General features: G+C 40.2%; 1 protein-coding gene across 1 annotated transcript in view; it reads left to right on the forward strand.

The window, feature by feature from the left end:
• Window positions 1–27766, forward strand: part of LOC126163088 (uncharacterized) — a 102608-nt gene that overhangs the window by 62223 nt on the left and 12619 nt on the right. Inside the window, exon 5 of the mRNA XM_049920000.1 lies at window positions 210–459. Coding sequence (XP_049775957.1) covers window positions 210–459 — 250 coding nt within the window. The remainder of the gene's footprint in view (window positions 1–209; window positions 460–27766) is intronic.

Below are 27766 nucleotides of genomic sequence, written 5' to 3' on the forward strand. Positions count from 1 at the left end.
ATAATTGTGAGTTGACTTCCAGATATCACATGGTTGTTGATGTTACTGAAAGTCATTTTACATTTTGCAACAATTGCCTTAAGCTGCCGGTTCTATTTCCTTAGGCACCACCGTTTTTAGGTTTGATTTAACTGATATTGATAGAACTTAAGTTTATAAAATAAACTTTTCAACTTGTTATCATTTTTATTCCTTTATTCCTGTTGTAGGTACAAAGAGACTGACAGTGAAGACAATGAAAATGCCTCGTCACGTGGTGGGAAGTTTCGTTGTGAAATGTGTGAAAGGACGTTCAAACGACGAGCGAAGTTGAATGAACACATGGCTGTGCACAGGCAAGAGCGGCCATATGAGTGCGATCAGTGTGAAAAGAAATTTTTCCAGCGTTGGGATCTTACTCTGCACAAACGCTTGCACACTGGCCTGTTCCAGTGTGAGTTCTGCAACAAGACATTTCCTGTGAGTTGTAAGGCAGACTAATTTTTCATCTTTATTAAAACTAATAAACTTAATCAAAGAATGTAAATTCTGATTAGGAGCTTATTAAATGAAGTAGAGGAAATTTAGCAGTAATACTGCAATACTGCAAAATTAATAAACTTGTTATTTATTATCGACCCAGTTATTTGACGCTGCTAGTGAACTAAATATCTCAATTTGAACTCAGAATTAAAGATGTTATATTTTAGATGGCATAGCTATTCTCTGGTAATGGTATGTGTATCATATCATATTGTTTTGTATATTCATGTATGTCAATACTTACACTCCTCAAATCGACTTATGGTGTATAGTGGAGAGTACTTTAGCACCAGTGCCACTTCCCATCTTTCCTTTTATATCTGCAAATGATCTGTGGGAAGAATGATTGTTGGCGAGCCTCCATGTGAACTAAAATCTCTCTAATTTTACCTTCATGGTCTTTTTGCAGATATACGAAGGAGGAAGAGATATATTGATTGACTATTCTAGGAGCATACACACTCAGAATTTTAACAGTAAAGCACACTGTGATGCAGAATCTCTCACTTCCAGTATATCTGCCACTAGAGCTGGTTGTGCATTTTATGCCACTTAATCAACCTGTAACAAAATGCACTGCTCTTTGAAACTTCTCTACTTCCTCCGTTGATTCTATCTGTTTGGATCCCAGAGTGACAAGCAGTATTCAAGTATTGGTCGAATGAGGTTTTTGTTAGGTAACTCCTTTGTGGATGAACCAAACTTCCTGAGGGCTCTTCCAGTAAATGTCAGTCTGGCATAATCTTACCTGCAGTTAGTATTATGTGGTCGTACTGCTTTAAATTGCTCCCTATGCATTCTACTAGATATTTAATGGATGTGAGATTATTCTGCAGTCATGTAATCATACAATAATAGGCGTGTCTGCCTATTTATATGCAATATGTTGTGATTACAGTGAAATCTCTAACGTTTTTCAAGGGACCACAAACTCTGAACACTGTATGGAGGAAAACACTATAAAGAGGAAGATTAGGATACCACTAATCAGCTTTGACAAATAGTGCCATATGTGACATTTTAAATTTTCACAACACTGTAATATGATATTCATTGCAAATGGTCAATGTATCAAATGATTAGTTTTTTGTAATTAAAACATGGGGCCCAGTAGGTGGATGGGTGAAAGTAAATGGCGCCAAAAAGATCGCAAGCAGAATGTGCGTCACATGTCACGTGACCAGGTTCTGCCACTGACATATGAAATACGCTGAGCGTGGGCTTTCCGAGCCGGTGCAAACTGTGAATCCACAGAACGGAAAACAATGCGTCTACATCCAGTCATTTAAACGTTATAAAGAGGTACATAATTGACCAGGGTTCCCCAAAAATATGAGTGTTACATAGAGGAAATTGTAATATAGAGGAAACGCAGTAAAGAGGAAAATTTAACATTGTTTAAATGGGCTTTTTGTCGGGACCGAAAAAAACAGATGTAACAAAGAGGAAAACATTATATGGAGGAACATTACAAAGAGGTTTCACTGTACTTACGTTGAGGGACAACTGCCAGTTCCTTAACCTAGTGTTGATCCTCTGTAGGTCTTGCTACAGTTCACTACAATTCTTTGTATGTAACTCTATCATCCACGGGAAGCCTTACAGAACTTCCAATGTTATTCACTGGGTCTTTCATGTATTACATTGTAAGAAGTGAAGGTCCTATAACACTCTCTTGGAGTGAACCCAAAGTTATTTTCATATATGAAGTTTTTTCTCCAATAAAAATGAGATACTTTGGTCTGTTTGCTAGGAACTCATCAGCTGCTCTGTATTCTCTACACTCGTATTTCATTCATTTGGCTGTGGTGAGGAACTGTGTTGAACACCTTTCTGAAGTTAAGGAACAAGGCATCAACCTAGGGTGCCGATGAACAAACAAACTGAGCTTGGTCACCCACATTCATTTTTGGAATCCATGTTGATTACTTCAGAGGAGATTTTCAGTCTCTAGAAATCTCATAATAAGTGAGCATGAAACATGTTCCAAAATTCTGCAACAGACTGATGCCAGCGGTATAGGTTTGTAACAATATGTGTCTGTTCTTTAGGAAGTCGGCAGTACCTAACGCCAGCCTCCTGATAGTGATAACTCGGACCAGCTCACCCCTACAGTGGGGTTGTTGTATGTGGTTCCAAGGAGCTCTGCTGTTCACCAGTACTTGGCAGTGGCATCATTTTCACAATGGCAAGGGACTTAAAGTCATCATAGTCCAGCCAATTTGCATGAAAAATTTATAAAATACATACATAAACCTTTCTCATGGCTCGTCTATCTATTAGTGAAAACTGTATCAAAATCCAGAGTAGTTCTTGAGATTAGTGTAACATACAGACGGAAACCATAGTGGGTGACTTTAATTTACATACTTATAGACCAGAAGCTAGAAGAAGGTAGATGTAGCTCACTGAATGTTTAAGGATGCAATCATTTACCATGAATGATGAAAATGCAAAAATAAGCTATTACAGTGCTGTTGTGAAATCAGAATGTCTATACACAAGTGAATGTCTTGCATATAACAATACTGTAGATAAATTAGAAATACTAGAAAGGCAAAATTATTATCAAAATATTAGTCCTGCGAAAAACTTGGGAAGGATGGAACTAATATAGCAATGATGAAAATGTGGAATACATATCATAAGTAATGCAAAAAGAAGATTGGCTTTTTTTTTACATCTATATCAAATGCAAGGCAATAGATTAACCAAGAAGATCTTCAAATATTTGTGGGATAAGAAATCAGAAAGAATCTGCAGCCATGAAGTAAAAAAAGGATTTAGAAAAAAATAATATAAAAGCTGAAGAAAGAACGCACAGATGTTTGTTTTTAGGGGAGAAGTATTGAATGTTGAAGGATTCCAAGGTAGAAGAGTGAAAAAAACTAGTATGAAGTGGCCAGAGGACAGGAAAAAAGAACAAAGTGCAAATGAAAGAGTACTAGAAGAGTATTTGAAATCAGCACATGATCCTCAATTGACCACCCATCCACTCTCCCCTACCCCCACCCACACCCCCTAAAAAACAAAAGAGAGAGGAGGAAGAGGTAACCTCATTGGCTCGTTTCATATAAAAGTTGAAATGTAATTACCATTCTTGAAAACTGTATAATCATCTTTTGCAGTGGTGTAAAATTTTGCAAAATATCCCATCACCATTAATTAATTTTGAAAATTCGAAACTTTTGTTACAGCAGAAATTAAATAATTTTTCATGGCATGTACATCCCTGTGTAATAAAGCTGATTCCTAATATATCATTTTGTGAAAATGAACTGTACAAAATGTGGTGTTGCATTATTTTAAACATACCTAATTAAAATATCTAAACATTCATTAATGTTGTAATTATTTGTATAACTTATTTTTGTTTTTATGTTTTACATTGTTTTATTTTTTAAAATCTCTCTCTCTTTTATACGATTGAAAGTAACTCATTACTACGATACAAAATCATTTTTATGATGATTGTCTGTGAAGAAATGCTTAATATGTAACGTTTTTTTCTCTACACATAATACACATGACAGACAACACGATATAAAACACAGTTCAGCAGACTTCTCAAATTGTGTGGCTGGCGATCCTCTAAATATCCTGAATTGTATCAGGCACATTTCAGGACATTGGAAAACCTCAATGAACAGAATTGATTGTATACTTGTCATTGCAGCTTGGTTAAGTTGTTTCTCAAATAGTATTTGACATTATAATCATGTTAGTAGAACTAAATGTGAAATTTCACAAAGTTCTTCAACGTCAAAGCCATGTACACCCATTGGCTGTATCTGCCCTATCGAGCCTTTTGGGATCACCAGATGAACAAGTTCATTGTCCTCAGTAGGAAGCTCAAAATTGTTCTTTCAGATTGACTACACGAAGAATCTCTCAGTTGTACAGATTTTTCTCCTGCACTGTGAAATAAAACTATGTCAAATATCTTTTGATGTAATCAGTCATTAGTCTGATGCCATCACAAGAACACTTGGGGTTCAGGAAGAGATTGTTGAATTCTCAGTCCAAACTTTCCATAATTTTATGAAAAAAAGAAATATTTTGAGCACAATAGTAGGGAGAAGGAATTAGTCAATGGGACAGGTACAGCTTCTAACAATCCTACCACAACAAAGGTCAAAATTTTAATAACGATTGTGGTGTTGCTCACGCTGCTAAATACTGCATTATTGGGCAACAACAGTCATATTATGTGGCAGGCGTCATTAGAGCACAGTTAATAGTCATTTCATGTAATAATGAAAAAACTAGGCACTCATCTTTTTGTGTTTCCCACGCAGGTCTTGTCGTAAAATCATGGCTCAATCGTTGAAAATCTAGGTGGTTATGATTCCAAGCTCGGATGCAAAGAGGCCTAGGTTTTATTCTGCTATATTCAAAAGTTTTGTAGATGCGCTTCACAAACCATTCTTGGAAAGTACACTTTTGCTGGACAATGGTGATGTAAAAAAATAATCAGCACTACGAAATTAAGTTACACTTCCTTTTAATTGCTTTTATTGCAATGGCACGTAACACACAAACATCACTTCACAATACAAAACATACTTGAAATCATCTCTCTCACAGTCACTGTTAAAGTTCACATTTTAAAAGCGGACTACATATGCATCTTTCCAACATGATGTCCAACACTTGACTTTTTCAAGGTGCGACTCTCTAACATCTCAACAACTAACTAACAATCGCTTACGCGCCCAAAAATCAGTGTTACAAGTACGTCAGAGATCATAGTGACAAAAGAAAGAATACACATAAGAATAATATCATTGCAATATAAACATATTGATGTATCACAAATGAAATCAAATCTGAATGTTGTCTCAGAAATATGTTAAGTAGTTAATAGAAATACAGTAGAATATTACTGGTATCGAGAGGTTCAGGTGAGGTACCATTATGGTTATGTAATTCAAGTACAATTACAAGCTGTTGGACCCACAGGGCTTTTGATGTTAGAAGAACATTGTGAGAAGGTTGTCACATCTATTTCTGCTGAATGATTATGATGTCAGTCTCCACTTGAGAAACAGCATAATCAAGCTGCAGTGACTAGTATATAATCAGTTCTCTTCACCAAGGTCTTCGGATATAGTGAAATGTACCTGGTACACTTCAGAATATGTATTCGATTGCTTGCCACAATTTGGGAATCCTTCTGAATTTTGTTTTAGGTCATGTTGTCCATCATGTGTACCACGTGAAGAAGTTTCATTCATTTTATGTGCATAGCATAAAAAAGTTATGTTTTAAGCATTTCTTGACAGATAATCATCAGTTCGAACCATATTTATAAATTACTTATTATTTCCAGTCAACGTAACACACATATGTGAAACAGTAATCTTAAAATGCAAAATAACATTTAAAACATAAAAAACAAATAATTAGTATAATAATGAATGTTTAGGTACTTTAATTAGGTGCAATCAAAATACTCTGCCAGCACATTGTGTACACCTTATTTTTACAGAATAATATTTTGGAAACCACCTTTATTAGACATGGATGGATGCAGTGTGGAAGCTTCCAGATTAATACAGAAGTTGAGTATACAGTTTTCAAGAATGTTAATTATAAGTCAACTTTTATATGAAACACATTTTTTATATAACATAGTTCTGAAGATATTCCCTCTAAACCTAATATGCCAAATTACCTTTCAAGGTATGTTTTACCCCTTAAAAGTAAAATTGGGGGAAAATGAAAAAAATACTTATTGCATTATTTCCACCCCTGTACATACCTACCAAGTGTTGTGAAGATTGTTTATTTACACCTGGGAATGTTGCCTTGTCAGTGCATCAAACACGTACAAAGTAAGGCCCCAGCAGGAAAGTAAGGAAATCTGTAAGAGTCTGAAGATGGATTTGTAATAAATCCAAAACAGGTAATGGTTTGATTTAAATAAACATTTTTGAACCATACTTTTGGTTAGTTGTTGTTTAAGTCATAAACCCTAAAATTCGTGACAGATTCAATATTTTTCTTTACACCAGGGCAGGACTTGAATCCAGAATTTTGTCTCTAATACACTCGCACACACACACATATCCATCCGCACATACACAGACACAAGCAGACATTTGTAAAGGCAAAGAGTTTGGGCAGAGATGTCAGTCAAGGCGGAAGTACAGAGGCAAAGATGTTGTTGAATGACAGGAAATTAGATCCATCCTTCATGAAATCCTCCCCACTCCACCAAGAGTGTCTTTCCACCGTCCACCTAACCTTCGTAACCTCTTGGTTCATCCCTATGAAATCCCCAACCCACCTTCCCTACCCTCTGGCTCCTACCCTTGTAACCGCCCCCGGTGTAAAACCTGTCCCATGCACCCTCCCACCACCACCTGCTCCAGTCCTGTAACCCGGAAGGTGTACATGATCAAAGGCAGAGCCATGTGTGAAAGCACCCACATGATTTACCAACTGACCTGCCTACACTGTGAAGCTTTCTGTGTGGGAGTGACTAGCAACAAACTGTCCATTCGCATGAATGGACACAGGCAGACAGTGTTTGTTGGTAATGAGGATCACCCTGTGGCTAAACATGCTTTGGTGCACGGCCAGCACATCTTGGCACAGTGTTACACCGTCCGGGTTATCTGGATACTTCCCACTAACACCAACCTGTCAGAACTCCGGAGATGGGAACTTGCCCTTCATTATATCCTCTCTTCTCGTTACCCGCCAGGCCCAACCTCCGCTAATTTCAAGTTGCCGCCACTCATACCTCACCTGTCATTCAACAACATCTTTGCCTCTGTAATTCTGCCTCGACTGACATCTCTGCCCAAACTCTTTGCCTTTACAAATGTCTGCTTGTGTCTGTGTACGTGCAGATGGATATGTATGTGTGTGCGAGTGTATACCTGTCGTTTTTTCCCCCTAAGGTAAGTCTTTTCGCTCCCGGGATTGGAATGACTTCTTACCCTCTCCCTTAAAACCCACATCCTTTCGTCTTTCCCTCTGCTTCCCTCTTTCCTGATGAAGCAACTGTTGGTTGCGAAAGCTTGAATTTTGTGTGTATGTTTGTGTTTGTTTGTGTGTCTATCAACCTGCCAGCGCTTTCGTTTGGTAAGTCACATCATCTTTGTGTGTGTGTGTGTGTGTGTGTGTGTGTGTGTGTGTGTGTGTGTGTGTACTAAATGGGAAAGCGCTGGTAGATAGGCACAATAAAAAACGCACAAACACACACACAAAATTTCGAGCTTTCGCAACCCCCGGTTGCTTCGTCAGGAAAGAGGGAAGGAGAGGGAAAGATGAAAGGATGTGGGTTTTAAGGGAGAGGGTAAGGAGTCATTCCAATCCCGGGAGCGGAAAGACTTACCTTAGGGGGAAAAAAGTACAGGTATAATTCCACATGGGAAAAATATATTAAAAACAAAGATTCCATGACTTACCAAACGGGAAAGTGCTGGAAGATAGGCACAATAAAAAACACACAAACACACACACAAAATTTCGAGCTTTCGCAACTCCCGGTTGCTTCGTCAGGAAAGAGGGAAGGAGAGGGAAAGATGAAAGGATGTGGGTTTTAAGGGAGAGGGTAAGGAGTCATTCCAATCCCGGGAGCGGGAAGACTTACCTTAGGGAGAAAAAAGGACAGGTATACACTCGCACACACACACATATCCATCCATGTGCCTGTATATGTGTGGATGGATATGTGTGTGTGTGCGAGTGTATACCTGTCCTTTTTTCCCCCTAAGGTAAGTCTTTCCGCTCCCGGGATTGGAATGACTCCTTACCCTCTCCCTTAAAACCCAAATCCTTTCGTCTTTCCCTCTCCTTCCCTCTTTCCTGACGAGGCAACTGTTGGTTGCAAAAGCTAGAATTTTGTGTGTATGTTTGTGTTTGTTTGTGTGTCTATCGACGTGCCAGTGCGAAAGTGCTGGCACGTCGATCTTTCTTTTGGTAAGTCACATCATCTTTGTTTTTAGATATATTTTTTCCCACGTGGAATGTTTAAAGTTGTCAGTGGGAACAGAAAAGACAGAATATTGTTAGCTTTTGGACGAATCTTTCATCTGAAAGCTAACAACTGTCATGTCCTGGCACAGGTCGAATACATAAATACAGAGTTAGTGAGGCCTGAATAGCACAATTGGAACACTGAGTCTGTTTTGTTGTTTTAATTACTCTAATCAAGCGTTACAGCAGAGATGAGAGGGAGTAGGACCTGTTGGTTGCTTGGTTTGACATAGCTGACTGGTGGAAAAGAATTGGTTTTGGCAGGAATGAGCTGTTGAAGCAGCAGGTAAATAATTTTCTTTAAATGTATTTATTTATCTCTAAACACATTGACGTGGGGCGTCTGACGAGTTACCCCTTGTTATACTTATAGTTATACAGGTTCCTATAAAGTCATTCAGAATCCCGCCTCAAAACCCTACTCTTACTATAAATGAGCTGCAACTACTATCATAGATGAATGCTCTTACTGTCATTCGTTCTGTGAACTACTAACTCCCTGTCCCCTTGACCCTATTCAGTATTAACAGTTGGCCTTACAGGAGACAAGTATTAATCAGTGATGTGTACCTGTTATTAACTGAAATGTTCAGCAGATAGCTATTTGAGACATAGACTAGCTTTCTGTTCAACACTGCTTCAGTGAAAACATAAAGTGCTACTTATGTATCAGTTGTAGTTGTGTCCGCCAGAAGATTACATCGTCTTCTTGTAGATGAAGTTTCTGAAGCTCCATCAGTAACTGCTGTTAGGCAACCCTGCCCAGTGACTGTTTGACTCTCAAGTGGACGTACCTCTTTTTATAACACGAGCGGACGTGCGGCATACTTTCCACATATGTGAAGAATACCTGTCTTTATGTTACCTAGGTAAACATGTATGATCAGAATCACAGTTTACTCTTAGTTTAATTAAACAATGATAAAATGAACTTACATTATATGAGCTAAATCACTGTTTAATTAAACAGTAATAAAATAAACTTTCATTGTATTGCTCTGACGCCGCATAACATTATATGAGCTAAATCACTGTTTAGTGAAACAATAATAAAATCAACTTTCATTGTATCGCTGTGACACTGCGTACAAGTGATACCCCACAATAATGACACACTTGAAGCATTAAACAGCACAGTTGCATCAGATCATAGCCAAGCACTTATTCGATTGCTAGTTATCTCGTTGACAACTGCCTCATTGTGGGATTGTACCACTAGCTCGAAATCTGGATCATTTTATTGCATGGATTGCAAGTTTTTCTTGCCAGGCGCACTGTTTATTTTATACAGGGTCCGGCATAAAAAACTCCCCGATTACAAAGTAACGTGCAGCGGACAGTAGAAGGAGCAGAGTGGTGGGGGGCGCGTCGTTAAGTAGCTGCCTACGTGCCGTTTTCAGTGTACGCCATGGCGTGGTCTGGTGAACATCGTGCCTTCGTAGTGGAAGATTTTATTCAAAATGGTGAATCGCCTATTAATACTCAATGTGCTTTTCGCGTTCGCTTTGCGCTCGGACGACGGGACCCTGTTCCCGATAAGAAAACAATTTATTCTTGGGTTGCTAACTTTCGTGAGACAGGTTCCGCATTAAAAAGGAAACCACCTGGACGACCACGGACTGCAACAGGCCCCGGAAATGTTGTGCAGTTAGAGCTTCAGTTCAACAATCTCCTCGACGATCCGCTAAAAAGCATGCGGCAGCATTACGGATATCTAATCGAAGTGTGAGAAGAATCTTGCATCGAGATCTTAAAATGCATCCTTACAAACTTGTAACTACGCAGGAACTGAGCGAACGAGACTGTGGTGTCCGTGTAAGTTTGTGCCAAGACCTTCTTCGGAACATTCGTCCCAACGATATTGTGATTTTTTCTGATGAAGCACACTTTCACCTTGCCGGAACAGTGAACAGCCAAAATTGCAGGTACTGGTGTGAACACAATCCCCAAGAACTTCATCAACTACCACTTCATAGCCCTAAAGTAACAGTATGGTGCGCTGTTTACAATTCCGGAGTGATCGGTCCTTACTTTTTCGAAGAAAATGACAGGAATTTAACCGTCAACAGTGAACGCTATTGTGCCATGCTCCGCGACTTTCTCCAACCGCAACTAAGGGAGCTTTTTGGTGAAATAGAGAACGTGTGGTTCCAGCAAGATGGTGCTACAGCCCACACAGCGCGGCAGTCACTGGCATTGGTGAAGGAAATGTTTCCTGGACATGTGATCTCGTTGCGTGGAGACATTGGCTGGCCCCCACGATCGCCGGACTTAACGCCCTGTGATTTCTTTCTTTGGGGCTATTTAAAAGCAAAAGTTTATGAACAACGTCCACAATCTTTACGAGCCCTGAAAGAAGCAATTACACAAGAGGTTGAAGCTATTCCACCTGAAATGACTCAAAGAGTAATGAGTAACTTCAGGGAAAGACTCAATCAGTGTGTCGACAGTGCAGGAAGCCAATTAAGGGACGTTTTATTTAAAAAGTAAGACCATAAGAGTATTTTCTAAAATGGCATAATATGTACTTTTATTTAGTATAAATAAAATTGTTCTACCTTATTTGGTTTTGTTTTTATTAGCTTTCCTTAAAGGGGAGGTTTTTCTGCCGGACCTTGTATTACTGTTGTTCACTTGGACATATGACAGCACAACTTAACAGTGTGGTAGCTGAAGCAGTAATGAAGGGATAGGTATGGGCTTGCAACTGTTACACAACATTTCTATGGTATAAGACAGTGTTATTTGGGGTTGGCGCACTTACCATCGGTGCACCCACTTCAGGGTTAAATTCAGAGAAAGCAACTGATTTACAACTTACTGCTGACAGGGACTTGTAAAAATACCCCTTAAGTACATACAAAAGAAATCATTTCAATCACAATAATATTTAATTTGCTATTAAAGATGCACATAGAACACTTCATTTACATCTACATCTGCATTTATACTCTGCAAGCCACCCAACAGTGTGTGGCGGAGGGCACTTTACATGCCACTGTCATTACCTCCCTTTCCTGTTCCAGTCGTATATGGTTTGCAGGAAGAACGACTACCGGAAGGCCTCCGTGCACACTCGAATCTCTCTAATTTTACATTCGTGATCTCCTCGGGAGGTATAAGTAGGGGTAAGCAATATATTCGATACCTCATCCAGAAACGCACCCTCTCGAAACCTGGACAGCAAGCTACACCACAATGCAGAACGTCTCTCTTGCAGAGTCTGCCACTTGAGTTTGCTAAACATCTCCGTAATGCTATCATGCTTACCAAATAACCCTGTGACGAAACACACTGCTCTTATTTGGATCTTCTCTATCTCCTCTGTCAACTCGACCTGGTATGGATCCCACACTGATGAGCAATACTCAAGTATAGGTCGAACAAGTGTTTTGTAAGCCACCTCCTTTGTTGATGGACTACATTTTCTAAGGACTTTCCCAATGAATCTCTACCTGGTATCCACCTTATCAACAATTAATTTTATATGATCATTCCACTTCAAATCGTTCTGCATGCATACTCCCAAATATTTTACAGAAGCCACTCCCTGCACCAAGTGCCTATCCACTGCAGATCTTCCTGCATTTCGCTACAATTTTCTAATGCTGCAACTTCTCTGTATACTACAGCATGATCCGCGAAAAGCCGCATGGAACTTCCGACACTATCTACTAGATCATTTTATATATTGTGAAAAGCAATGGTCCCATAACACTCCCCTGTGGCATGCCAGAGGTTACTTTAACATCTGTAGACGTCTCTCCATTGAGAACAACATGCTGTGTTCTGTTTGCTAAAAACTCTTCAATCCAGCCACACAGCTGGTCTGATATTCCGTAGGCTCTTACTTTGTTTATCAGGTGACAGTGCGGAACTGTATCGAACGCCTTCCAGAAGTCAAGGAAAATAGCATCTACCTGGGAGCCTGTATCTAATATTTTCTGGGTCTCGTGAACAAATAAAGCGAGTTGGGTCTCACACAATCGCTGTTTCCAGAATCCATGTTGATTCCTACGGAGTAGATTCTGGGTTTCCAGAAATCACATGATACGCGAGCAAAAGACATCTTCTAAAATTCTACAACAGATCGATGTCAGGGATATAGGCCTATAGTTTTGCGCATCTGCTCGACGACCCTTCTTGAAGACTGTGACTACCTGTGCTCTTTTCCAATCATTTGGAACCTTCCGTTCCTCAGAGACTTACGGTACACGGCTGTTAGAAGGGGGGCAAGTTCTTTCGCGTACTCTGTGTAGAATCGAATTGGTATCCCGTCAGGTCCAGTGGACTTTCCTGTGTTGAGTGATTTCAGTTACTTTTCTATTCCTTGGACACTTATTTCGATGTCAGTCTTTTTTCATTCGTGCAAGAATTTAGAGAAGAAACTGCAGTGCAGTCTTCCTCTGTGAAACAGCTTTGGAAAAAGGTGTTTAGTGTTTCAGCTTTACGCGTGTCATCCTCTGTTTCAATGCCATCATCATCCCGGAGTGTCTGGATATGCTGTTTCGAGCCACTTACTGATTTAACGTAAGACCAGAACTTCCTAGGATTTTCTGTCAAGTCGGTACATAGAGTTTTACTTTCGAATTCACTGAGCGCTTCACGTATAGCCCTCCTTATGCCAACTTTGACATCGTTTAGCTTCTGTTTGTCTGAGATGTTTTGGCTGCGTTTAAACTTGGAGTGAAGCTCTCTTTGCTTTCGCAGTAGTTTCCTAACTTTGTTGTTGAACCACGGTGGGTTTTTCCCATCCCTCACGGGTTTACTCGGCACGTACCTGTCTTAAACGCATTTTACGATTGCCTTGAACTATTTCCATAAACATTCAACATTGTCAGTGTCGGAACAGAAATTTTCATTTTGATCTGTTAGGAAGGCTGAAATCTGCCCTCTATTACTCTTGCTAAACACATAAACCTTCCTCCCTTTTTTAATTCCTATTTACTTGCATATTCAGGGATGCTGCAACGGCCTTATGATCACTGATTCCCTGTTCTGCACTTACAGGGCCGAAAAGTTTGGGTCTGTTTGTTATCAGTAGGTCCAAGATGTTATCTCCACGAGTCACTTCTCTGTTTAATTGCTCGAGGTAATTTTCGGATAGTGCACTCAGTATAATGTCACCCAATGCTCTGTCCCTACCACCCGTCCTAAACATCTGAGTGTCCCAGTCTATATCTGGTAAATTAAAATCTCCACCTAAGACTATAACATGCTGAGAAAATTTATGTGAAATGTATTCCAGATTTTCTCTCATTTGTTCTGCCACTAATGCTGCTGAGTTGGGAGGTCGGTAAAAGGAGCTAATTATTAACCTAACTCAGTTGTTGAGTGTAACCTCCACCCATAATAATTCACAGGAACTATCCACTTCTACTTCACTACAGGATAAACTACTACTAACAGCGACAAACATGCCACCACCGGTTGCATGCAATCTATCCTTTCTAAACACTGTCTGTGCCTTTGTAAAAATTTCGGCAAAATTACTCTCTGGATGCAGCCAGCTTTCCGTACCTATAACGATTTCTGCTTCGGTGCTTTCTGTCAGCACTTGAAGTTCCGGTACTTTACCAATGCAGCTTCAACAGTTTACAATTACAATACTGATTGCTGCTTGGTCCCCGCATGTCCTGATTTTGCCCTGCACCCTTTGATGTGGAATGGATTGCAGCTGTCAAAGTGAAGGTACTGTTGTTTGTTTGTGGGTTTGATGTGGACAGAGGTGTGGATGTGAGCTTCAACAAGATGAAGGTCAACATCCAGGTAGGTGGCTTGGGTTTTGGAGAAGGACCAGGTGAAATTCAGATTCGAAAAGGAGTTGAGGTTATTGAGGAAATTAAGGAGTGTTTCTTCACCATGAGTCCAGACCACAAAGATGTCATCTATAAACCTATACCAGGCCAGGGGAAGCAGCTGTTGGGTCTTCAGGAAAGCCTCCTCCATGCGGCCCATGAAGAGGTTGTCATAGGACGGAGCCATCCTGGTTCCCATGGCCGTTCCCCTGATTTGTTTGTAGGTCTGGCCTTCAAAAGTGAATCCCCCTGGACTGAACCTACATTAACCAACCTCATACCCATTTACTCTTCAGTCTTCTCCTTTTTCCCTCTCCTCTTTAGCCATTCACGTATCTTTTCTTCCTACATAGTTGTGTTTATCTTTTTACTATATACCTCGTTACTTCTGTATGCACCCTCTTTGGTTTGAAGCTGGCACAGTACTTACAGTAGAATATCTTTTGCTTCCCTCTGATGACCATGCCTCCATCCTTACTACCCTCCCTGTTTACCTTTCCCTGTTGCTTCATAACCTGGGTTGTGTGTAACTGAATCCACTTTCCCTTCTTCCCTTTTTTCACCTCTCTCCTCCCTGATGAAGGAACAAAGTTCCAAAAGCTAGGAGTGTAAATTTTCTGTTCTGTTTTGTGTATCTATCGGCTGTACTGAGCTGAGGTAAGGACTGACCAGCCCCTCTATCTCTTTGTTAGTATTTGTTTCACATCTGTATATGAGATTTTCCATTAATAATTTTGTATGAATGGTGTGTGTTTCTCTTTTGCTATTGAAGACTGTGGCCGAAAGTTTTATGTAAGTGTCTTTTAATTGTGCCTGTCAGCACCTTAACATGCCTTCTTTAGAGTAAGTATAAATCTATTCAGTCTAGTGTTTGCCTTTCATAGGATTAGTTTCGTGTAATTGTTGCAATTTAAATCACCCCATGTGAATATTCCCAGATATTTAATGAATGTGATTGTTTCAGGAAACGTGTAATTGAGCTAACTGCTAACCCTTCAGCAGGTGTCAGTCCTCTGTAGGTCTTCCCTCATTTTGCTAGTTTTTTAGCGTTATGACTTCATTACATGCAAGGGCAACATCTACAAACATCTCTCTCTCTCTCTCTCTCTCTCTCTCTCTCTCTTTCTTTCTTTCTTTCTTTCTTTCTCTTTCTCTTTCTAAATTTTTTATTTTTATTTTACATGTCTAGTTTGGTAGGAGCTAATTTCCATGACCATAGAACAAGTCATCACGTGAAATTAACACCAGAAAAATTAATAATAGATAATATAAAATTTACATGAATTCTATGCAAATGACAAGCTACAGAGTGTATATGAACACAATCAACTACATAACAAAGGATTTGCTTAAATTTTTTCCAGGTAATTCCGAACAGATTAGAAGCAGTGAGCCATGACGAAATTCTTCAGTTTGGACTTGAAATTGCAAGGATTACTTCTAAGATTTTTTTAAAATTCTTGTGGTAGGTTATTGAAAATGGATGCGACAGAATACTGTTTGGCTTTCTGCAGAAGAGTCAAAGAGGTGTGATCCAAATACAGATTGGACCTCTGCCTAGTATTAACTGAGTGAAAGCTGCTAATTTTTGGGAATAAACTCATATTGTTAATAACATTCAACATTAAAGAAATTATATGTTGAGAGACCTTAAAGAAAGTATATGTTGAGAGTCCAGTGTCAGAATTACCAGACTTCTGAACAGAGGTTGGCAAGAGGTACACTGCATACTGTACGAACTGCTTGTTTCTGACCTAAAAAAAAAAACCGTTTACGAATGGGAATAGTTAACACAGAAGATGTGCAGTATGTCAGAAGTGAATGAAACTAAGCAAAGTAGTCTAATTTTCATGTTGAACTATCACTTATTGCAGTTACTTTTCTAACGATAGATATTTTAGCATTCAGTTTTTGAATAAGATCGCAAACATGGGCTTTAACTTGAAAGCTTACCATCAACCTAAACACCTAGGAATTTGGACTGTCCAGACTCTCCCTCAGAGGGGTCACCGCACTTTGGCGGGTTCGTGCTTGGCAGCATCTTTTCCCTTCCATGCTGTATGTCTATCCTCTTGCTATTCTTTTTCCCCTTTCTTGGGGAACATGTCTGGGGTGTTTTTGGGAATGTTCTGCTTTGTTCCTAGCTACATAAGAACAGTCTCACGTCTGCGTTTGAGGCTCCTCTTTTCCTTCTTCCTCCCTGTACACTCCTGACTCCTAAGTGCCAGCCCATGCATCTGGCACCTACCAGGTGATTGGGTAATGCATAACTCCCAGCCACTGGTCGACAGGTAGGGTTTTGCACGTACCCCCTGGTACAGGCCAGGGTCAGGCAAGGGTGATTGTCTGAGCTGCTATCTTCTCAAATTGCCAATTGGTCCCTCTGTCAGGTGTTCGGGAGGTGTGGCCTGAGGTGTGAACAATCACCTAAGGCGAGTGCACCCCCTTGTATAGGGGGCCCCCAGTTGGATGAAGCATGCCATCGGAGACACTGACAGTCGTGGGGAATTTTCTCGCAATGAGCCAATCATGCCGCTGCCTCTCGAGATTGTCCCATGTATTTCGATGATTGGACTGTCCAGGAGATCCAGGTAAAGGAAAAAGTACTGTACCCTGTCACTCACAAGTTATTGCCTAGTTGCAAATCCTGCTTTCTACCATCCGGCACTTACAGTACTGTTCTTGCTATATATCGCTCCAAAAAGGATGTAGCCACACAGACATGCGACCTCAAATTCACCACTGAGGTTGTGAAACTGCCCATTGTCATGGTAGCATTGCCTTCTCCTCATCCAGCTGTGCAACAAGTCATCAGACTCTCTCCTCGGGGCAAAGTCACCAGTTACACAACTTACCTTCAGAAATGACAGAAGGAATTCTACTGTGAAGACTTCCTATGTACCTCCAGCCAGCCAACACCTCAGTCTTCCTCTGCTAACCGGAAAGGCTCAAAGAAGTCCAATGAAGGCAAACGGTCTTCTCCTTCACCGACTCGAAGATCCTCTTTGACAGTGTGGCCATGTGATACCCTCACTGGGCTGACCTCCATGTCACCGGAGCGCACCACCAACCATTTTTCTGCACTGGACAGCAGAAGACAGTCAATGCTTATGTAAACCTCATGGAACGGGATCCTCCTGCCTCTGTACCCTTTAGCAGCATGTCTTCACAGGCTGGCACTTGGCAGACGCTGAGGTGACACTCCTTTGTTTTTCCTTGTCATGACTCTCCTCCAATGGAGCATCGTGGCCTTCGATCCAACAAAGAGGATTTAAGGCCGCTCTTAGGATCTCAGCGTCCACTTGTTCTCTGCTTTCAGAAAACAAAATTACATCCTCACGACTGCTTTAAGCTTTGGCATTTCTTCTCTGTCCATTTTGACCTACCCCCTGAGATCGGCATTCTATCTCATGGGGGAGTCATGCTGCTCATATGGGATGACATGCATAGTCAACCCATCTCCCTGACTACCCGTCTTCAAGCTGTAGCAGTTCGCTTTTTCCTTCTTCACTTGACCTTTTCCCTTTGTACTGTTTACATCCCTCCGTCATTCAATGTCACCAGGGCAGAATTCCTCCAGCTTATTGGGCAGCTACCTCACCCCTTTCTGCTGCTAAGTGACTTTAATGCGCTCCATCCCCTTTGGGGTTCACCCAGAACGTGTCCAAGAGGTTCCCTGTTGGCTGACCTTCTTAATCAACTTAACCTTTTCTGCCTTAACACAGGAGCTCCCACATTTCTTTCAGACTCCTCGCACACTTATTTCTGTTTGGACCTATCCTTCTGCACTGCCCAGCTTGCCCATCATCTCGAGTGGTTCGTTCTCTCTGACACATACTCAAGCAACCATTTCCCCTATGCTGTCTGTTTGTGCACACCCAAAAGGTAGCTTAGTGCATGCTTAATGCGGAGGCTTCATTCCTTCCTGGTGACCTTTGACAAACAACATTTCCCCAGGTGTGATGTTCAGGTGGAATATCCTACAAACATTATCCTTACCATCGTAGAACATTCTATTCCTCACACTTCCTCTTTACCACACCATGTCCAGGTTCCTTGGCGGACTGAGGCGTGCCACAACACAATTTGCACACAGACATGTGTTCTCCGCATTTTTAACCATCATCCTATGATGACAAACTGCATTCATTATGAACAGGTCCATGCACAGTGTAGTCACATTCTTTGGGATAGCAAAAAAGCTAGTTGGATTTCATTCACTAGTTATTTTAACAGTTCCACTCTCTCTTCTGTCATGTGAGCCAATCTCCGATGGTTCCCCGGGACCAAGATTCATTCCCCAATTTCCGGCCTAACAGTAGCAGACAATATCATTGTGGACCCTATTGCTGTCTCCAACACCTTGGGCCGCCATTTTGTGGAGATTTCATGCTCCTCCCGCTATCATCCTGCCTTCCTCCATCGGAAACGAGTGGAGGCAGCTCAGGCAGTACCCTTCTCTTCTATGAAATGTGTGTGTTACAATGCTGTCTTTACTATGAGATAGCGAGATCATGCTCTCACTTCATCCCAACACTCCGCTCCAGGGTCAGACGCTGTTCACTTTCAGATGTTGCAACACCTTTCTCTTGCAGACAAGCACTTTCTGCTTAATACGTACAAATGCACCTGGGCATATTCCCCGTGAAGCCACTGTCATACCCATACCTAAGCCTGGTAAGAACAAAATCCTCCTCCTAGTTATTGCCCCATTTCTCTCACCAGCTGTGTTTGCAAGGTGATGGAACCTGTGATTCATGCCCAACTGGTATGGTGGCTTGAGTCTCGCAATTTACTAACCACTGCACAGTGTGTCATACTCTCTACATGTGGGGCTTCCATGGCTGCCTGCCCGTTTCCTTCAGGAATTTTTAAGAGACCAAGTTTTCAAGGTACATGTCAGTTCTGCCTTGTTGGACACCTTTATCCAGGAAAATGGTGTGTGTCAGGGTTCCGTCCTGAGCGTCATCCTCTTTGCTATCACCATTAACCCTATAATGGCCTGTATCCCGCTGGGCATCTGTGGCTCCCTTTTTGTTGACAATTTTGCCATCTGTTGCAGTTCTCCACGGACTTGTCTCATCGAGTGGCATCTTCAGCGATGTCTCAATCGTCTTTACTCATAGAGCATCAACAATGGCTGTAGTTTTTCCACTGACAAAACCGTTTGTATGAATTTCTGGTGTCACAATTGGTTTCTTCCAGTGTCTTTACATCTTGGGCCTGTAGCTCTTCTGTTTGTTGGAACTACGAAATTCTTGGGGCTCATGCTCAATAGGAAACTTTCTTGGCCCTCCCACGTGTCTTACCTGGCAGTCCGCTGCATGCAGTCCCTCACTGTTCTGTGTGTCCTCAGTGGTACTTCCTGGGGTGCATATCGAACCACCCTCCTCTGTTTGTACCAGTCCCTTGTCCACTCAAAACTTAGACTGTGGGTGCTTTGTTTATGCATCTGCGCATCCGTCCCTCTTACGCTATCTCAATACTATCCACCATCGTGGCATCCGTTTGGCCCCTGTTGCATTTTACACTACCCCAGTTGAGAGTCTGTATGCAGAACCAACCAAACTACTGCTGTCCTACTGCCGTGACTTTCTCCTCAGCAGATATCCATGCCGTTTTTGTGCCATGTGTGGCCACCCATCCTATGCCTCCTTCTTCAATGACTCCTTTGATTGCCAGTACGGGACGCATCCCTTTTCTCTGTTGCCTCTGGGAGTTCGCTTTTGGCTCTTGCTCCGGCAGCATAAGTTCGTGCTCCCCGCAACTTTTGTGGTGGATGTGAACCCTTGGCCACCTCAGCTTTGTGCGGTGGCTGGTGTTCTCATTTGCTTGCCGAGGACACTACTCCAGCCTCACTCTATCACTTTCAGTTTCACGATGTATGCATAGAACTTCGCAAAGGTACCTTTGTGTACACTGGTGGCTCTTGGACTGACCGTGGTGTCAGGTATGTCTTTGTCATTAGCTCCAATGTTTTTCGGTGTCAGCTTCCGGAACACTGCTCAGTATTTATAGACCTTTCTGCACGTCTCTGTTTTCAGCAGTCTTCTCTTCCATTGATTGGGATTGACATGTAGTCATTTTTAACTCCTTTCTTTGTCTTCGTGTTCTACAGTTTTGACATGGGTGCGGATGACCCTAGTTGTTTTCGCTCCCTAAAACAGAAACAAAACAAACTTTCCAGACTCACTAATCATGTACCCATTCTGTGGAATAAGAATGTCAGCTTTAGTTCAATTGTGTTTTACAAACAGTAAAAATTGAATCTTAACTGTGATTTAGCATCAATTTATTTTTTACACGCTGTGAACTTATGTCTTGAACTGCACTGTTTGATACTTTACCTATGTTACTCTCAACATCCTTCTCTACGAAGCTACTGTCATCAATGAACAGAAATATTTTAGAATCACCTGTCATATTAAAAGGCACTCTTTCTCTTTTTCTCTCTAGTGAACCTGGCAATGCTTCATGAATGCTAAATACACATGGGAATTGTAAATACATCTAATGCCCTTCTCCCCACCTCTGTCTGTCCATCTTCTCCTCCCCCTCAATTTGTCCCTCTCTCTGTCTCCTCTTCTTTTTCCCCTCTCTCTGTCAATTTCCTCCTTCCCCCTCTCTGTCCATTTTCTCCCCCCCCCCCCCCATCTCCTCATTCATTCTCTCTCTGACCCTGAGCCTTGTTTGTGATTACTGCAACCAAAACCATGATTGGGAAATGAAGTCACTTAAAATGAATGGGTAAATCAGTTGGGATCATTAATATAAGGAGTGCAGGAGAGGCCTCTCCAGCTGCTGTATCTTTTAGGATTGTAGCTTCAATAACAACCTTTTTCACAGTTTTAATCTATGAACTGGCTAGGATTGCAAAGTTTCAGATTCCATAGTAGTATTCTAATCATGACTAGACAGCCTATAAGTACTACTTCCCTCTCAAAATTGACTGTGACAAAGAAAGCAAAATAGTGCACTATTGTGTACACAATTTTTTTTTAAATGTGCCAATTGATTGACTGACTGACTGATTCATCATCACTCAGCCAAAACCGCTAATGAGAGAAACTTGAAATTTGGAGAAGATGTTCGCTACGAAATGACACATCTACTGATTCTTAAGTTGTCTCAATAAATTTCTAAATCATTCAGAAATTGTAAAGTCCTTTTTGACTCACTCTGTACTTATATTACTTTACACAGACTACTATCAGTTGCCTATATAGTGGCAATGTCAAAAGGTGTCATTTAAGGAGGGATTTTTTCTATTAAGACAGGATTTTTGAAATTCCACCCCTAAGTGGCTGAAATAATGGATGAAAGGTTTTTCTGAAAAATGTCAGTTTAAGATAAAAATTGGCATATGGTTTCTCAGAAGAAATGAAGAAAGACACATTTCAGCATTTTTGGAAATTCTATCACTAAGGGGGTAAAATAGTGGGTGCAAATTCTTTTGAAAATAAATCATGATTAAAGTACTACTAAGGAATTATTAAAGCTGCATCTATGAAAATAGGTATGTGACATCTCAGCTAGAAATTTAAAAAATATGTGTTTCACTGCTGGAAAAAATACACGTTTCACTGTACTTGGAAATGCAACCCCTAAAGGTGTGGAATGGGGCCTGACTGATCCACTGACTCATCGTTGTGCAGCCAAACCACTAGGGATAAAAACTTGAAATTTGGAGAGGATGTTGATCGTATACTGTAGGCATAATTTAAGAAGGGCTTGTTTGAAACCCAGTCTCAAGGGGGTGAAATAAGGGATGAAAGGCTTTTTCAAAATATATTGTTATTGAGGCAATTTTTAAGCTAGAACTACGAAAATTGGTATTTGGTTCCTCAGTTAAAAATAAAAAATTGTGTGTTTAAGCATTTTTGGAAATTTAACCACTAAGAGGATAAAATAGTAGGTGAAAATGCTTTTGAAAATAAATCAGTATTAAAGAAATAATAAAGTATTTTTAAAGTACATCTATGAATGCTGGTATGTGACTTCTCAATTATCAATAGAAAAAAAAATTACATGTTTCAGTGTTTTTGGAAATTCAAACCCCGAGGGGGTGAAACGGGAGAAGGAAACTTTTAAGAAAATGTTTCATTATATTAAGCCCTTAACTTGACAAGTTTTTTCAGTTTATGTTCCAAAAAATAATATTTTTTGTTAATAAAAACCTTCCACTACTGAATTACTATACATACAGACATAGAAAGATGGCTTTTAAAGCTCAAAAGGATGAGTTACAAAATTTTTAAGATCATCAGTAGTAAAATCCCAAGTTTACTAGTGTACTGGACATTGACTAAAATATCCGGAAACTTGAAGTCATTTTTTAATTTCTATATAGTTGTAAATTCTAAGCATGTATTTCACAATTTCCTGTGAACATAAATCTTGGAGGAGCTGGCATACAGCATATGTACGTCCAAATTTTTATTAGAATATAATATAAAAATTTCAAATTAATTGTTCAAGGACTTTTCAAGATTTTTTGCTAGCAAATTGCCCCCTTTATGTATTAGGTATATATTTCTGTAACATATAATGAAAAAAATCCTATGTCCATCTGAATGTTTGTTAGGGTATTGTGAATAATCAGAAGTAATTCGCCCACATACTTCTAGAGATTTTTAGTAACAGTGTTAATCAATAGCTTGTCTTATACAGTAAGTTATATGTTATATATATTTTAAAAATATATAGCCTTTTTCCATCTGAATGTTTATATAGTGTTGTGTGAAAATATGAAATAAATCTCTCAAGTAAAAATCTGTCAAATAAAAATTTGAAGTAATTTTGTCATGACCTTTTCAAGACTTTTGTTACCAGCTTTTCCCATTTATATAGTGTATATATACTTTCGAGACTTTTTTGTAACAATGTGAAACTATAGCTTGAGACTGTAGTGGTCCTAGCACTGACCCCCAAGACAACTCCTTCTTAACGGTGCTCCAACCAGAAGCAACTTGGAAGCTGTTCTCATTACTGTCGAGAATGAGTTTTCGCTGTAGGAAATTATCAGAGGAACCAGTTGCGAGCTGCTCCTCATATTCCAAATGTCCAACTTCTGCAGCAATATTTTGTGATCAACACAATAAAACATGTTAGTTAAATCAAGGAAGACACCAAATGTTTGCAGCTTTTTGAGTCATCCATAAATTGCTGCACGGAGAAAAGAGAATATAGCATTTTCAGTTGTTAAACCACTTTGAAAATAATGTGCAGAGTGTGCCAGGAGGAAGGAATTGTCAGTATCCAGGTATATGACAGGAATTATCATTTGAAGCAAAAACGTCTAGTGAATGTGGGCTATAAAATGCATACCTTAAGAGCTATGAGCACTTTTTCGTGTTCTAATACTGGAAACAAATATCTTCTACTGCAATTTATTTTCCCTATTTTGGGAGGAGATAGTGTGGACCAAAACAAGAAAAAATGTCCATTTTACATGAGCTCCAAAGTGTATACTGTAAGAGCTATGAGCACCTGTTCATCTTAATTAATGTGAAACACATCATCTACTGAACAAAGGTTCATAGCTCTTAAAGTATGCACTGTAGAGCCCCTGTTTACTGTAGGCTTTCTCGCTTCTGATGGCTGTTCCTGTTATTTCCCTGAATATTGACCATTCCTCATGGGACATCCTATATACAGCATTTTCGATAACTTTCACAAACACCCATTGCATAGAAACAGATCTAAAATTGTCTACATTATCCCTTTCTTCAGTTTTGTAAAGCAGTTTCACTACTGAGTTCTTTAATCATTCAGGAAACTGACATTTTGTAAAAGAAGAATTACAAAAGTGGCAGAGCACAGTACTGTCACATGAGGTGTGTTCAAAAAGTATTGAGAATTGTGTAATTCTGTGGGTTGCATTAGTCTGGTTCATGCAATTTTTCGTTGTTGTTTTCATAAACATGTCTGAAACCTATCTGTGCACTAGTAGTCATATTGGATGTTTAGTATGCCATCAGTTGTCAAGAAGGTTACATGTGTTTGCTCATGATTGGCGATTATTGATTTCTTTTAAGAATGGATCAGAGAATTTGTATTAAATTTTTCTATAAAAATTGAATAACATGTAACAAAGTCTTTGAAGTGTTGGACATTGCTTTTTGTGAGCCTTCTATGAGTAAGACAAGTGTTTATGAGTGGTATAAGCATTTCCAAGATTGCTTGGAGGGGTTGTAGATGATGAATGTTCTGTATGCCTCGGCACATCAACAACCAATGAAATGGAAAAAGTGACAACAAAATTTGAGCCAGAGGTATTGAATTTCAAGCAAAACAAGGGCAGCGAATATAAGTTGCTCAGGAGTCACTAAATCAAGTCAACAACGATGCAGATCTACTGACATGTTATAAAAGGTGATGAAATATGAGTGTATTGGTATGATGTTGTAACTAAGCCTCCATCTCCCAGTGAAGGCATTTGAATCGCCAAGATTGAATAGAGCTCAGCAAGTGCGGTGGAATGTGAAGGCTCTGCTCACTGGTCTCTGCGATTTTAATAGCATAGTGCATCATGAGTTTTTGCCAAGACATCAAACGATGATCAATAAGGAGTACTACCTACAAGTTCGATGCTGTTTGTGGGGAGGGCGGCAGGGGAAAAGGGGGGGGGGGGGTGTTGTGGCATGCGGCAAAGCAGTTCGTAGCTTTTGCACCACAATAATGCATATGTTCACACTTCATTGCTTGTTCATGAATTTTTGGTGAAAAAGAAAGCTGTATGATACCGCGGCCTCCATATTCACCAGATATGGTTCTGTATGACAGTTTCCTGTTTCAAAAAATAAATAGAACCGTACATAGCCATTGATTGACAAGCTTAGATCAGACTAAAAGCAAATCACTGAAAGATATGAATGCTATCCCAAAGATAAGAGTTCCAGAAGTGTTTTGAGGATTGGAAGAAGTCATTGTATAAGTATATAATATCTGATTGGGTATACTTTGAAGGAGATAATATTAGTATAGACAAATAAATAAAATAATTTCCAAAAAAAGAACGTTCCTGATACTTTTTGAACACACCTCATATGCAGCACAGTGCTTTAGTATCCTGCTAGAAACTCCATGACAGTGCTTAGTCTTCAACAATTTAATTATTGAGTGAATCTCCCCCATGTCAGAATCAAGGATGTGTATTCCAGATAGCAGTTTTCGAAAGTCATTTTCTTAGAAAGTTGTAGGATTCCCTGTAGAAATTTAATTTAATGTTGGTTATTTAACTCACCTGCAATATTGAAAAAGTGACTGGTATGTGCTGTACATGTATCTGAGTTGTCGGTTACAAAAACATTTTCACTGCGTATTGACTTTATATCTTCAAACTTTTGCTGTTGGCCAGACACTTACTGCATGACTGACAATATTGCTTTAACTTTATCCTGATAAATAGCTGTTTTATTTGCACATGACAAGTGTTTGCCTTCCTAATGAAGTTTTGAAGCCCTTCCAGTACTGAAACTTCCTTACAGATTAAAACTGTGTGCCAAATTGGGACTCAGACCAAGGACATTTGCTTTTTGCTGACAGGTGCACTACCAACTGAGCTACCCAAGCAAATACCATCCCGTCGGCATGATGAAGAAGGTATTGGGATTCAGCAGACCATGCAACACTGCCACTATGCCAATGGTCATGCACCCATTTCAGTCGTGGTTGACAATGTTATGGTATTAACATGGTCATGTGCATGGGTCATCGGCTGCTGAGGCCCATCGTTAGGAATGTTTGGTGCACTATGTGTTCACGCACACTTGTACTCTGCCCACCATTAAAGACTGATGTTAGTTCCTCCACAGTTCACCTCATTTGTTTTACCAGTCTGCCCGGCCTGCGACATCCGACTTCTGTAATGAGGGGTTGCCACCCAACCCCACAATGTCTGGTCGTGGTTTCAACTTTGTTTTGCTACTTGTTGAGGACACTCACCACAGCAGTCCTTGAACACCCATCAAGTTGTGCAGTTACCGAATGCTCATGTCGAGCCTCCAGGCTGTCACAATCTGCCTTCGGTCAAACTCAGATAGATCGCACGCCTTCCCAATTCTACACATGGACAGCATACTCACTTGTACTACACGCACCGTGTGTGTGTGTGTGTGTGTGTGAATGTGTGTGTGTGTGTGTGTGTGTGTGTGTGTGTGTCTAGCAGGCATTCCTCACTAGGTGATGCTGCTGGCACCTAGATGGCTTTATATCGATAGTGGGTCGGTAGTCATAATGTTCTGCCTAATCAGTGTATATCACTGATGTTATCAGCACTATAAACATCCCACCATTCTTGCTGTTTAATGAGCTTTAAAAAAGTTTCTATTGCAATGTGTTTGTGCGGCGAGGGGGGGGGGGGGGGTCTGCATTCCCATTTAGTTTTAAAATTTGTGAATCATGGTCTGAAAGGCCGTTCACACTTTCACTGTTGGAATGCCCCTCCAATAATGAAGAATGAACAAAAATGTTGTCAGTAGCTATGCTCTTGTTCCCCTGCACTCTGGTTGGAAAGAATAAAGTGTGCTTCAGATGATATTAATTTAGGAGATATTCCAGCATTCTTCTCCTTGTACAATCACTTATAAAATTAATATTAAAATCATCACATACAACTAAGTTTTCATGTGTTCTGTAAGGACTATCTCTAGCTTGAACAGAAATGTCCTGAAATCAGAGTTAGGAGAACTGTATATAACTAAAATTAAAACTTTAGTTTCACTGAATTCAACTGCTGCTGCACATCATTCAGCAACCTGTTCAGTCCAGTGCTTCGATTCATCAATAGATTCAAATGAAATACCATTTTTCATATACATGGCCACTCCATCATTCTTCAAAGAGCTCTTTGACAGTTTACACCAGAAGATTTAGATCTGTTTAACAATGTACTGTGCTGTATTTTCGAGGAACTCTTCAATCCAGTCACAGAGCTTGTTTTACACTCATGTTATATGCATTAGTTGACAGTGCGGAAGTATACTGAATGCCTTTTGGAAGTCAAGAAGCACTGCATCAAACGCAGTGTCAATATGTAATGTCTTCTGGGTCATGTGGTCCAACTTATTGAGCTGGTTTTCAAAAGATTGATGTGTGCTCTGTCCATGTTAACCTTCTACGGAAGAAATGCCCTGATGCATGAACATAAGATTTGTTGTGTAACTCTACAGCGGTGGGAAAGCCAGAATGGAATAATGTCAATATTATGAAAGGGATAGATTGCTACTCACCATGCAGTGGAGATGTTGAGTGCAGGCAAGCACTACAAAACGACTGCTAAGCAAGTGAACTTTCGGCTAAAAGGTCTTCTGAATTAGACAACACACACACATACACACAAAGCAGCAATCTACACTTGCCATAATTCTGCAGCAGACTGACATAAGAAGTATAAACCTATACTTGTGTGCATATGTTCTCTTTGTTCCTCCCATGACCTATGGTACAGTAAT

Source organism: Schistocerca cancellata, chromosome 2 (genome assembly GCF_023864275.1).
Source record: "Schistocerca cancellata isolate TAMUIC-IGC-003103 chromosome 2, iqSchCanc2.1, whole genome shotgun sequence".
NCBI lineage: Eukaryota > Metazoa > Arthropoda > Insecta > Orthoptera > Acrididae > Schistocerca > Schistocerca cancellata.